This window comes from Podarcis filfolensis (assembly GCF_964270895.1).
Source record: "Podarcis filfolensis genome assembly, chromosome: 7".
Taxonomy (NCBI): Eukaryota; Metazoa; Chordata; class Lepidosauria; order Squamata; family Lacertidae; genus Podarcis; species Podarcis filfolensis.
This window is the reverse complement of record NC_139603.1, coordinates 3,668,006-3,681,299: the sequence shown is the minus strand read 5'-3', so window position 1 is coordinate 3,681,299 and position 13,294 is coordinate 3,668,006. Positions and strand designations below refer to the sequence as shown.

At 43.8% G+C, this 13,294-nt stretch overlaps 1 protein-coding gene across 3 annotated transcripts in view; it reads right to left on the bottom strand.

The window, feature by feature from the left end:
• Positions 1-214: 214 nt before the first annotated feature.
• Positions 215-13,294, bottom strand: part of CXXC5 (CXXC finger protein 5) — a 74,000-nt gene continuing 60,920 nt past the window's right edge. For all 3 annotated transcript variants that reach the window (XM_083624502.1, XM_083624501.1, XM_083624503.1), the window contains 2 exons: positions 10,116-11,079; positions 215-1,158 (listed from right to left, as the gene is read on the bottom strand). In XM_083624502.1, the coding sequence (XP_083480628.1) occupies positions 1,114-1,158; positions 10,116-10,895 (825 nt within the window). In that variant the 5' untranslated portion in view covers positions 10,896-11,079 and the 3' untranslated portion in view covers positions 215-1,113. The remainder of the gene's footprint in view (positions 1,159-10,115; positions 11,080-13,294) is intronic.

Sequence of the window (13,294 nt, the reverse complement as noted above, 5' to 3'; positions counted from 1 at the left end):
AGAGTTGCAGCCTTAAAAATAACCAGCTGCCTTAATTTAAACCACCTGAATGGCAAACACTGGAAAATACTGTGTGTGTGGAGGAAACCCAACATATCTAAAAGAGGCCATTTTTGTTTTGCCTTAGTATTACCCCCCATGGCAATCAAAACATAAACAAACAAAGCCCCCCTGCATGCAACCAAAACAGACAGAATAATGGAAATGTAAACCATGACACAAAACATGCTTTCATTTTTATTCACAAAACAGCCTGAATCGCTAGAACATTACAAACAGCCTTTCAGTTAGTGATGGTCAGAAAGCAGGGAAACAAGGGCTTTGAACAGAAGAAAAAGACTCATATATGTTTCCAACACGGGTTCTGCAATAGCTTTATATCTGAATTCCAGTAATGTTTTTCTAAAAGAGAATAATTGCAGTTAATTCCAGGTTTATTCTAGTGTGCAGTTCTTCTTGGTCTAAACTTAATTATTATTTTGCTTTGCTTTAAAAACTTGCCAGTTTTGCAGTACATTTCCACTTTTTCATACCAAACATTTTGCTGATTAAACCTTAATCTTATGTGTATGTTAGGGAAAGGGAAACTACCTTATTTTAAACATATTCTCATTTATAAACATGAAGTTGAGCGATTCTAGAAACTAGCCACACTATTTTTCTTTAATGATGGAAATTAATCAAACAAAAATATGAATGAATAAACAGCTGTGCTAATTACAGTAGTGCTTATTAGTAACTAGATTTAAAAGGTTACTGTAAATTTACATTCTCTACACAAAAACTGCATCTTCCACACATAAACAACATCAACACCAAAACACAGGAAAATAAATTGATTGTCCATACTCTATAATGTCTTGTTACTTTATGGATTCTTTTAAAAAAATTATTTGAAAAGCAGTTAATGTTTGTTTTTTACTAGTACTCGAAGATGTTAAACAAATGCCAAAAAAATTATAAAAACAGGAATGAAATCTGCGAGAAAATTTTTTTGGTTCTAAAGGAGACACAGGCGCATCCATTCATTTCCGCCCAAAAAAGGCCTTGCCTGAGACAACACAAGCAAGCAGTGACATTGCACTGGATGACAGAGCTTTGGGATTCTTGTTCCTACTGAAACCACCGGAATGCAGCGCCTGTAGGAAGCATCACTTTCTGCAGAGACAGAAGAGAACAGAACAGGGACACATGATGAGCAGGGAGGAGAAGAACAAGCCCCGGGCAGAGTCAGCAGCTTTGCGCCTTTTAAGGAAAGTCCAGAACATTACACCACACACAATGCATTCAGCTCCAACGTGGCTGTTCTTCAATGCTAACCTTACACCATTACATATTTGTAATTCCAATTACGGTGTCCTCCCCTCCCAAACCTATTTTTCCAACTTTCTGCTCCTGCAAAAGACATATTTACAACTTCACATCTTCTCTATTTGCAATTCTTCATGGTACCCAGTAGCCTCTTGTGAAACCTTTTGGCCCTTTGGCCGAATGCTTTTGCTGTATACAGCCTAAAGAAGCGGCAAACTGCTCTTTTCATACTTTCAAATGGTACTTTTTGGCAGGGAGTGGGGAGAAAGTGGTCTGAAGTCTCTTTATATGAACACAGAAATAAGTCCTCACTGATCACTGGCCTCATGTCATGCAGAGTCCACTAAGAATAAACTTCGATTTCCTACTGACCATTCCAATAGCACAGCAAATGCATATTGCGATGAAGGGACTCGTGGCTGGCTGGCAGTTACACGCTCAGGAGATACTTGTGCATGTTTATTGTGCTTGTTACTTTGTCAGTCACATGCATACATATCCTTACCCCTATAATAGAGAGCTTCAGGGATGCACATTAATCTCCCCCAAGGTGGGGCCATAAAGAGTTGCAACCTCACAATCTGGAAGGAAGAGTGGTAGGACAGGACTACCTATCTTTTGAAATTGACTTCACCATGCTGTGGCGTGCAACCTTTCCTACTACTGTAAACAAGCCAGGAGAAAGAAAGAAAGAAAGAAAGAAAGAAAGAAAGAAAGAAAGAAAGAAAGAAAGAAAGAAAGAAAGAAAGGAAGGAAGGAAGGAAGGAAGGAAGGAAGGAAGGAAGGAAGGAAGGAAGATCAAAATTTCCTGAACAAAGCTAACAGGAGAATGGGGTCTGCTGGAATGAAAAGCTTTGCTCATTTAATTACCAAAGCCTCCAGGAATGTGCTTGGTTGCTGTTGTTGAGGTTTGGTTTCACTGGTTGCTCAGGAAGCATCTCAAAGATGGGGCGGGTTAGGGTTAGGGAGGGAGGAGGCATTATCTGTGGCTGTTTCACAATGGTATAATTCCTTCTCTCTGGCCAAAGTATGAGTATCTTCCAGGAGCACTGTAATATTTTCTGTTATTGAGATATTTACCTTCCAGCCATTTGGCATGTTATTTTGATGTGTCCATTTTATGTCTCTGGGTATAAAACTATAGAGGCTAGAGCTATACAGAAACTTTGACAGGCTAGGAATGGCACTGTGTGGGAAGCATTTCTCCTTCCCAATGCAAGGCTGGCAACACAATTTAGTATTTTATTGGCTCGCTTGTTTTTCAGACACAAAGGAGGTGAAAGCCGAGGAAATTGCCACCAACCTGTCCAGCCATGTGATGGTTTTTAACAGCCTGAGAACTTTAAAAAGCCATAATATAAAGGGACTCATTGTTGACTTTTTAAACACAGCACCATTTCCTCCATGACTGATGGCAAAGGGAAGGATTTATCCATCCCTCCTTAAGGCTTCATATTGCTGCTTCAGGTCTTCTTAATATTGCTGCGTGGAAGATTAGGTAGTCCTTCAGTGTCCTCTGACTAAAAAGGTCGTGTAGACTAGGCAGTAGAACTCAAAATATGTCTTAGTCCAGAGCGACTTGCAATAAAATAACTTATCATACAAAAATGCTAAAGAAAATACCAACTGGGCTTCCCTTCCCTTTTAATCATCACCATCTTGCTTTTCTACTTTATAAAAAACACTATCTTTTGAAATAATAAAGACAGAGGAAAGAATAAAATACCACTTCCAAAACCGATACATAGTTTTGAAAGTGGCATTTTATTAATTCCTCTGTCTTTATTATTCCAAAAGATAGCAACTGTTTTAGTAACACCTTTAAAATATTTGTTTCATGAATGTTCTTGAAGTGGTAAAATATACCACTTGCACGTGCCATTAATGGAGTATCCGGGAATTGCCACTTGGAGCAGTGGGCACTGCCTTTATGTGTCATTTCAAAGAATAAAAAATGATGGAGGCAGGCAGGGCAAGTGTAGTGGAAATGGTCTGAACAAGCTTTTGCTGTCCTGAAAAGAAGTGTAGCAAATGTGCCATTGAAAACATTTCTGCCACACATTATGTTTGTCTCTGTCCTGAAAGACTGCCAAAGCAACAGGGAATCAATCATTGATCCATGCAATCAAACATGCAGATATTTCATAACAGCTAGCTTGGGCCTGATAAACTTGTGGCCTGGTCTTACGCATCTGTACTCGGAAGTCATTTCTACTGAATTCACCTGGGACCAAACTCCTAAGTAAGCATGTTCTGGATCACAGCCTAAACCTATTATCTAGTGTAACATTCCTCTTAGGAAACCGATTGTCCAAAAGCCAACATTTTGGTTGCACTTATTAAAGGCGCCCCTCGTCAGAGAAACATAAGTGATATTTATGAATGATTCTGATTCTGAATCAACAGCTTTGCCCCACAATGGTTGCTATTCGAATCCTGCAAGTTGTTGGCATTTACCAGCTGATGAACCTGAAGGGACAGAAAAGGATGCTTATTTCTCACTAAGATGAGCCATTATGAGTTGTTCAGGAGCATTTCCTGCTGTGAGGAGCTCTTAGGTTCAGTTTGCTGTTGGAACACAACTCTTTGACAATGAGCCAGGTTTCCCGTGCCTGCAGGGTTACCCTGACCTGTCACTGAAACACACACACACACACACACACACACACACACACACAGAGAGAGAGAGAGAGAGAGAGAGAGAGAGAGAGAGAGAGAGGGAGTGAGTACTGGGAAATAATCACTTTTTAACCTTCACAGGCTTGCCTCACAAATTTGGAGAGTCCATGAGAAAACAGCAAAGCGGGTCTTGGAGAAGGCAATTTCTGAAAGGATATTTAAAATGATCTGGAGCAGGTCCTCTGCAATTGTTCTATTTGTCCTCTCAGTGTTCCAGATGCAGCACAGCTGACTCCCCTGCTCCTTCCGCTGTTCCGGATGTCAGATGCAAATGGGCTGGGCAGCTGTTCCCATGTCTACTGGCAGAGCAGGGCTGATTTCCTTCTTGCTGCCCATGAGCCTGCCCCTAAACCACCCTTGTATATTAATATGGGGGGGGGGGCCTCAGCTGGAGAGCTGTGGAAATCGGAACAATCACCAAAGCCCACGTCTCCAGGATTAGAAAAGGAGGCAGGAGGAACAGGTGGGGGGGGGGTACCGGCTAGGCTTCTTCAGCATGGATACAGATGCAAATGCCAAATTTAATTCATAGGGCAGCACACTTTTAATCTTTTTGCATTGTGCTAGCTAAACCACAAAGCCTAGGGTTTGCCAATCGGAAGGTCGGCGGTTCGAATCCCCGCAACAGGGTGAGCTCCTGTTGCTCGGTTCCTGCTCCTGCCAACCTAGCAGTTCGAAAGCACACCAAAAAAGTGCAAGTAGATAAAAAGGTACCGCTCCAGCGGGAAGGTAAACGGCGTTTCCGTGCACTGCTCTGGTTCGCCAGAAGTGGCTTAGTCATGACCCGGAAAAACTCTCTGTGGACAAACATTGGCTCCCTCGGCCAGTAAAGCGAGATGAGCGCCGCAACCCCAGAGTCCTCTGCGGCTGTGGTCAGGGGTCCCTTTACCTTTTAGTCATACTAACATCAATGATCTGTACAGAAACATGCAACATCCCTGCAAGCTGGCTTTTGAAACAGAGTATTTACTTGGCATGAATAGGCATAAATGATAGCCTCCACATACAACTGCAGTCTATCTATCAAGTTAACAGATGCTTTGAGTACCTTTGATGCCCTGCTTGTGGTATTTCAAAGGCATTGGCCTGCATCTTATTCAAAACACTGTTGGGTTAGATGGACCTTGGTCTGATCTATCAGGGAGGGCTTGTGTTTTGGGGACTGGGAAGCAGGAATTGGAGACATTACATAATTTTAGTTATTTAATTTCTATCCCTTCCTTCCACCCAAAGGAGCCGAGGATGGCAGAAAACCAATCAATGGCTGATATTGCTCCAGGGCAAACTGTTCAGCAGTGGGGAATTTCACCAGCTCCAGAGTGGGAGAAGAATATTTTTGCTGCCTGTAGGATAACAAGTTGTGTGGGACTCAGGAAGTCTGCTAAGGTGACAACGACTGAAAGATGGTGAGACATCAGAATGTGTTTGTCACTCATGTTAAGTAAGCAGGGTGGAAATCCTGCAGTGGGCTGTGTGTGACTGCAGATTACATAATCCTGCACAGATGATATTATTAATACTGAAAGGAGTCTAGACACAATTCTACTATGCCTTTGTTCACAGACCTGTGGACTATTATAGAAAGGGGAAGAGGGCTGTGCAAGGCATTTTAGATAGAACAAACTTTCCAGTTAAATTGGTCTGGCTAAAACAAATGTTGCTTGTTAGTGATCCAGGATTTGTGTGGCAAATGCAGCTCTCGGTGTTGAGTGAGACAGCTAGCGAGATCAGGCCGCGACTGTACAGGTCGCTTTCTACCACACAGCCTAAACTACATCACATGCTTGCTGAGAGGATAAGGGGGGGGGAGAGACCACCTGCACCAAGATGAGCTCCTCAAGGGAAGTGCAAGAGACAGAAGGGATAAGCGACCCTAGCATGGCTCAGTTGGTAGAGCATGTGACTCTTAATCTCAGGGTCCTGGGTTTGAGCCCCACATTGGGCAAAAGAGCCCTGCATTGCAGAGGATTGGACTAGATGACCCTCAAGTTCCCTTCCAATGCTAGAATTTTATGAATCAATGAAGTACAGAGATGATCAACAATACCTTTGAAGAAGTTTACAAAACTATGTTGCAGGAGATCCTTAAATGTAAGCCTGCTTTGCCACCTATCTGTATGGTATCTTTCTCAGCATCCAACTGGCCTACGCACCATGTTCCATTATCGAACAGGACAACTGAAATTATTGCGGGACACCCCCCTTTCTTTCTTTTTCTTTTTTTTTAAAAAAGGATTCTGACAAAATTAACTTCAAATGAAAGTCAAAACATTTTATTTCCTATTCACACTAACCATTAATATATATATAAAGCAGTTTCTGTCTATTTATGCAGCCTCCTATCTCCTATGCATGCTCTCTCCAACGTCAGTCCCACTGTGTTCACTGGGGCTTGCTCCCAGGAAAGTGTACAAAGGATCGCAGCATTAGAGATATCAAAGACTGAGCAGGTTTCTCCTTACATTATTTTCATTTATCTGATATAAACCAGTAGCATTTAATTTTAACTCAGAATACGCCTGCCACTAACTCTCCCAAAATTAGAGTAGACTTGCTGTAAATGGAGCAAGTCCCATCATATAATTTGAAAGCGGTTTCATTTATTCCCATTTCCCAGTCAGCAAGAGAACAAACAAAACAAAAAAAGAATAAACCAAGCTATAAAGCCTTCCACAGGTTCGCTGTGTCATTTAACTTCCCCCATAATGCAGAGAATGAGGGAAAACACAGCAGCCTAATATGCACTGTGGAATCCGTTTTCCCACTTTGGGTCTCTTTAGGAGAGATGGACTTTCCCCTTTCCCCTTTTCCAGATCACTGACTCAGCAAATTAGAACAGGAATATAATTTAGCAATATGGCAGTCTGGGATAGATACCAGCCCCTCATATCACCACCACCCAGACTGCCCCCCCACCCTAAGTATGCATTCCAATCTGATGCTAATTGAAAAACGTTGAATGTGGCTAATAAGAAAGCAAGTTATTACATTCTCTGTGCAATGTATTGCTGTCTTCATTGAGAGTGTGATGCCTATAGCCTTCACTAACTTCAGAGAAAATAACTTAAGCAGCATAACCAGGAAAAAAAACTCATTTTCCCACTGCCCAATATCTAGATTAAATGGAATTGGAAGAGGGTAGGTTCCCCCACCCCAACCCAGAAATTGAAACTTTTCCAAAATTAGCCAGCTGCCTAACAAGAAAGGGTTGCAACCTGGAGAAGGGGCCTGTACCTTTCAAAGACCAGCAGCAAAGAGTTCTACAAACATGGATGCTACATGCCTTCTCTCTCCCCCTTCACCACCAAATAAGGAACAAGGGGGAGGTCAAATGGCAAAGGAGACACAATACTTTGCTTCCCTCCATTCAATAAAAGCTAGCTAGCTTAGGCCCAAATGTCAGCAGTGCATATTTTCTGTTTGTGCTTGCAATCATATGGGGCTCAAACCAAGTGGGTCAATCTCTTCAGCTTCCTCCGTTCTTCTTGAGCACTGCTTGGTGATGGGGGAGATCAGCTCTGCATCAGCCACAGAACCTAATTTTCAAAGCTACAGGATCCTTCTTTCAGTTGTGACCTGACAACTTTGCAACTCAGGAATAGCAAGGCGTGTCAATAGAATTGATCCATCACCTAAAGCAATTCTCAATCGAGACTGCATTGTTTATATGAAAGAGAATGGCAGAGCTACATGTTACATATGAATAATGATGGCTGCTGCTTTTATCAAAAAGCATTTTGGAAGGGAGCAATTTTGAGCAGAGATGCTTAACCCTTTCCTATGCATGCTACATTTCTCTAGCAATTCCTCTCCCCGGCTATGCTGCTTTTTTTCCCATCAGGTTCCAAATACGTCTTTACATTTTGCAAACAGGCACCAGGAACCCCGCAGAAGTGGGCAAGCACTCATGGAAGAGGTGATGAGTGTTTCAAAAGAAAAACAACAAGTATCAGAAGGGTTAAGCATCTCTTCCCACTGCTTCTCCATTCTGGATTACCAGTATCAAGCTTCTCAACAGCACCTGCTCCCCCCCCCCCCATTGAAGCAGCAAACATCGTGGTTTGGTGCACACATTTGCATGTAACATGTAGTTCTGCCCAAAGGCTACTGCTTCACTACCTTGCCTGGCTTGCATTCAGCACTGAATGCTATCCACACATAATGTCATATGTCAGGTGGGCAACCCGGCCCACTTGTCAATGTGGCTTGCAGAGAGTTGGCAGCTTTGGGATTTGGGGTCCTTGCCTCAAATCCCCAGTCCCCCAACCTGCTCTAGTGTGAGTAACGAACAGCCCCAAACCTTTCCACATCTGGGAAACTGACCGATTAGCAAAGTAAAATTTATTCTGCATCTTAAGATGCGCTAAACTTTCCTAAGATAATTTTGTTTACTGACAGGGTTGCATCCTTACCTTGATCTGCTTGCATTTCATATGCATCTGATTACTCGTCCTGTTCTTTCATTTGCCATCTTCCATAGCATGCTTGTCATGTTACTTCACTGTGTTTTGCTTTGTTTTCACCAAGAACCCCCTTTCAACTTACAAGGAAGACTGAGAGCTGCTAGGCAGAGGTCTGTAACCTTTACTAAGTCACATCCCGTTGACAAGAAGTGTTTGCACCAATAAAGGCATTGAGTTTTCAAGAATCACAGCTGCTAGGCTAAGTCAAGGCAGCCCAACGTCTGTGACAAGACACACTTCACCCCTCCCAAAGGGACTTCCAGAAAATAAAAACCCACTCAACTTGGCATTTTGCAGTTGGTAGTTGGGCTGGGAAAGAAATCTGCCCAAGACCTTAGAAAGTGACCAATAGTCAAAGTAGGTTGGATCTGTACTCAGAAGCTTCATATACTAAACCTATAAAGTCAGAGTTTGTAATTGGTCAGTAGAGGTTTTGGAGAGGCCACATTGTCTTGACTTCACTCAAGAGTATTAGCTTAGAAATGTGATTAGAACATTTTGAAATGAAGTTCACCTGCTAGAAGAAACTGCTGTAAATTGGTGATTGGCCAATGGTTAAGAAGAGGAGGCATGTTCTCTCCCTATGGTATAAAAGACTTTGGCATTAAGGCCTAGCTCTCACAAACAGCAGCTGAAGTGATAAATCTTTGTCCAAACTGTACCACTTCTGACGCCTATGCTTCCTTACTGAAGTGGGGCAGAGGAACACCCATTTGTACAAAATGAGAACTAGTGCTGTGTTATGGTGAAGGAGCCAGAGCTACAAATCAGGAAGTCCCTGTTACTCAGCCAAGCTACCACTTAGGCAAGCCACTACGCATTTCTGAATCAGCCACCCATTTGAAATATGGAGCCAATAATGCTCATCTACTTATAGTTGCTTGCCCCTGCCCCCTTGCTACTTCCTGTGAAGGTGCCCAATGACTGTAAAAAGGGCATGCCAGAGAAGAGGCACTTTGGCGCAACCCTTATGATCACCTTCCCAGAAGGCGCTTTGTCGGTCATAAGGGGTCGCGCCAAAGCATCTCCAGGAGGAAGCAGCAGCAATGGAGGAGCAGGAGGAAGGGGCAAGGGGGGGGAGCGAGCAAGCAAGCAAGCAGGGGTGGGCTGGGCACGGTGCATACCAGCACCTATTTTCTTAAGGAAAAAACACTGGTGAGAAGATAACAGAAATGGAAACACTTTGAACAATCAAAAGCATTATGTACATTATTATAATTACATGTAAAGCAGCATGTCAGGGTTCTAGAACAACCCCCACACTGTCATGCTAGTTTCAATGTCGGGGATATTATTATTATTATTATTCCCCCATGGAGGAGTGTTTTAAGTCCTGTGAGATCTCAGATGCAGTCTGAGATAATGGAATCCAGAAACAGATTGAACACACCACCAGCTATTTGGAAGGAGTCTACAGAAGGCCCCAGAGAGCCACTCATATCATCACAGGAATGAGGGCCAATCTGAGAGTTTCTTTCCCAATTACTAATAATAATGGTCTGCATGTGAGAAGACTGAAGCCAAGTGGAATATAAAAGGTAAGAACTGCTAAGAGATTCAAACCCCTGACATTTCCACATCCAGTCCACATAAATTGGCCTTGTGGTTCCACACAGAGCAGCTGAGGGGGAACTATTAAGCTGCCTGACCAAACCCAATTACCTCCAGTGCAGCAGAAGGCTTCTTTTTAAGTTCCTCACATTTTCGGAATTTGCAAATCTGGTGCCCAGTTTTACGGTTCCTACAACTGCTGCACTGCTCGCAATTTATCCGTCTTCTGCAAGGAGGACACATGCCACACCGTTTCCGTTTCTTTTTCCCTGAATTGATGGCAGATGCCAATTCGTTCTGCATTGGGTACTCTGCTAAGCCAGCCATATGGAGTGCGCTCTCTGCCAGAAACACGCCAGCAGGGGTCATAATGAAAAGGCCAGGGTTGATAGGAAAAGCCCCCAGGTAAGGAAAATCAGATGGGCTGTTCATTGTCTCTGCAGCCGAGACGGCTTCCATGTCTGAGATGCCCGTCCCGTGGTCATTAGGCAGGGGAATGTGCTCCTGGACTACTCTTTTGAGCAGCTCTGTCGACTGAGCAAACTGTTGCAAGATGCTCTGTCCTTCTGCAGAAATATCTGATTTGCTCAGCATGTCGGAGATGCTTTTGTGCTTTGAGGTAGAATTGCTTTTATCCATAGTTGCTTCATTGCCGTTGGCTACGGGGGCCCCTTTCTCAGAATGTTCACTTAATGAGCTGGTGCTACCAAAAGTGGAGTAGTGGGAGAGTGGTCGAGACTTCTTAAGACTTTTGTTCAAAGGTTCGCTTATTATCCCACTTTTGTTCCTCCTTTCTGAATTGACTGACGGCTGAGAGTCATCTGGGTTCTTGTTTTTTTCCAATAGGCCTGGCTTGGAACTGGCGTCTTGATGAGAGCCAGTTTCGGACATCTTTTTTCTTAACAAAGAGGAGACCAGATAAAGCAGCAAGCCCACTCACGGTGGAAAACAATGCACCGCCACAATACTAACAGTACCAATCACAAATGATGGCGGGGAGGGGGCAAGGTCCGTCTTCAGTGCACTTTCAAGGCCATTACAACACGTCCTGCAGTTTCATATACAACAGGTGCCTCTGAAAGTTAAAAAGGGAAGGGTGAATTAGAGAAGAGTTAGGTGTCTGCTGAAACAATTGCACCGTGTTGTTTTTCACTCAGGCCCTCCCCTCGTGATAAAGTCAGCTCTGTCCTCATCACGCCCATGAACCCAACCATATGGAAGACTACAACCACTGCCAAACCACTGGACCTGAAGGTATCCTGGATGGGAATGTGCCACTTCTACAGGTAGCTTAAGGATACCTTCCTATGCATGGTATACAACAACATTTTACTCAAAGGACTAATTGAAATTAATGGACCTAATTTATTTAATATATTTATATATCATCTTTCTCCTAAGCTATCCCAGATAACTTACAACATTAAAAAAAACACCACACTATAAAATATAAACTAAAAAAAGCCAAAGGGGAAAGGCTGGGAAAGAGGTGCTACTAGTCAGTGTAGTCCAGGCTTGGCTCATCTGATGTTCTTGGACTCCAGCTCCCATGGCTCCAGAGTCAGCGATAATGGGAGTTGTAGTCCACCAACACCTGGAGGGTCAAAGGTTAGCCAGACTTCATGTAGCCAATACTGAGCTAGCTGGACCTATGGCCTGACTCAGTATAAAGCAGCTGTCTGTTTGCAATGTTTGCAATACACCCCACTTAGAAAGGCAAAACAAACAGAAGTGTGATCCAAAAGAGCATAAAACAGTACTCTTGCACTGACGGGTACAAGCTCATTGCATACAAAACAGCAGTCCAAATATGGAGCTACAAATATCTGGGTGTTTCCACTCTTGAAACAAAAGCAACAGTCATAAAAGTAGGTTTGAGAGTAGTACTGGATCCATTGGGGGGGAGGCTGTGCAACCCTTATTCAGACTTGCATTAATTTCTTCTCCTGCCTGGACTTTGAATTGGGAGCCAGATGTGCAATTAGTGGCACTGTGGGTTAAACCACAGAGCCTAGGACTTGCCGATCAGAAGGTCGGCGGTTCGAATCCCCGTGACGGGGTGAGCTCCCGTTGCTCGGTCCCTGCTCCTGCCAACCTAGCAGTTCGAAAGCACGTCAAAGTGCAAGTAGATAAATAGGTACCGCTTCGGTGGGAAGGTAAATGGTGTTTCCGTGTGCTGCTCTGGTTTGCCAGAAGTGGCTTAGTCATGCAACATGACCCGGAAGCGGTACACTGGCTCCCTTGGCCAGTAAAGCGAGATGAGCGCCGCAACCCCAGAGTCGGTCACGACTGGACCTAATGGTCAGGGGTCCCTTTACCTTTACCTTACATGCCCATGACAACAGTGGTTCAGTCCTAGCTGCTCTCAGGACAGCAGGGAGCCTTTCATGGTGGGCTCTATCTTAAGTAGGAATACACTGAGCAAAAGCTGCATGTGACATACCTTTTGATGCAAGGGACCCACTCCTAGATGCTCAGGCTTGTTACCAATTTAATTATGCAAGCACATCCTATTTAAGTCTATTTGCAGAAACTCTCTTAACATTTTATCTCTCTAGCCACTTGGAGAACTGGTGTCCAAAGGCAGAGTGGCTACCGAGATAATGAAAATTAAAACGGCCACTTCATAGATTTCATTTGCCCTGTGGACAAATGACAGGCGTATGTCTCCTCCCACCCACCCTGTTCCGTCTGCCCATCAGACACTCAGAAGGCCATAAAACAGGTTGTGAGGCGGGAGAGGGAGGATTTGAGCAAACCTCCGAGGCTGCTTGGCACCTGCGTGGGTCCTGTGATCATGCAGATAATGGTGACTTGGCAAGCTGGCTTCTACAGATGCTTCCTCCATGCAGCTCACTCGCCCACCGCTTGTCTATGCCAATTGCTGGTGCTGCTGGCGCCCTCTGCTCTTGCTCTTAACAAATGACTGATGGCTGAGGTTTGTTTGGATTTTTCCTCTATTTTTCTAACTGAAGAGTGAACCAGAGCTGCTCTCTTAAAGCTGATCTCACAGCCAAGACACAGCGACAGCTACTGATGGTCAGTGATTTTTTTGGTGCTTAGCTTGGAGCTTTCTTCTACCTTCCTGATGAGTATTACTAGCACTCCTCTGTGCCCCTCTCCATGTCCTAGAGTTACAACTAGGAACAGCTATTAGCCTGGCTAGTTGTAACAGCGACAGCTTCTATGGTGAAGGCACAGGGATAAGTCAACACTTCTCAGCATTCTTCTAGTCCACAGATCATGGGTCAGATTGAAACCTACAGATATCAGGAGAGGCCTTGAGAATG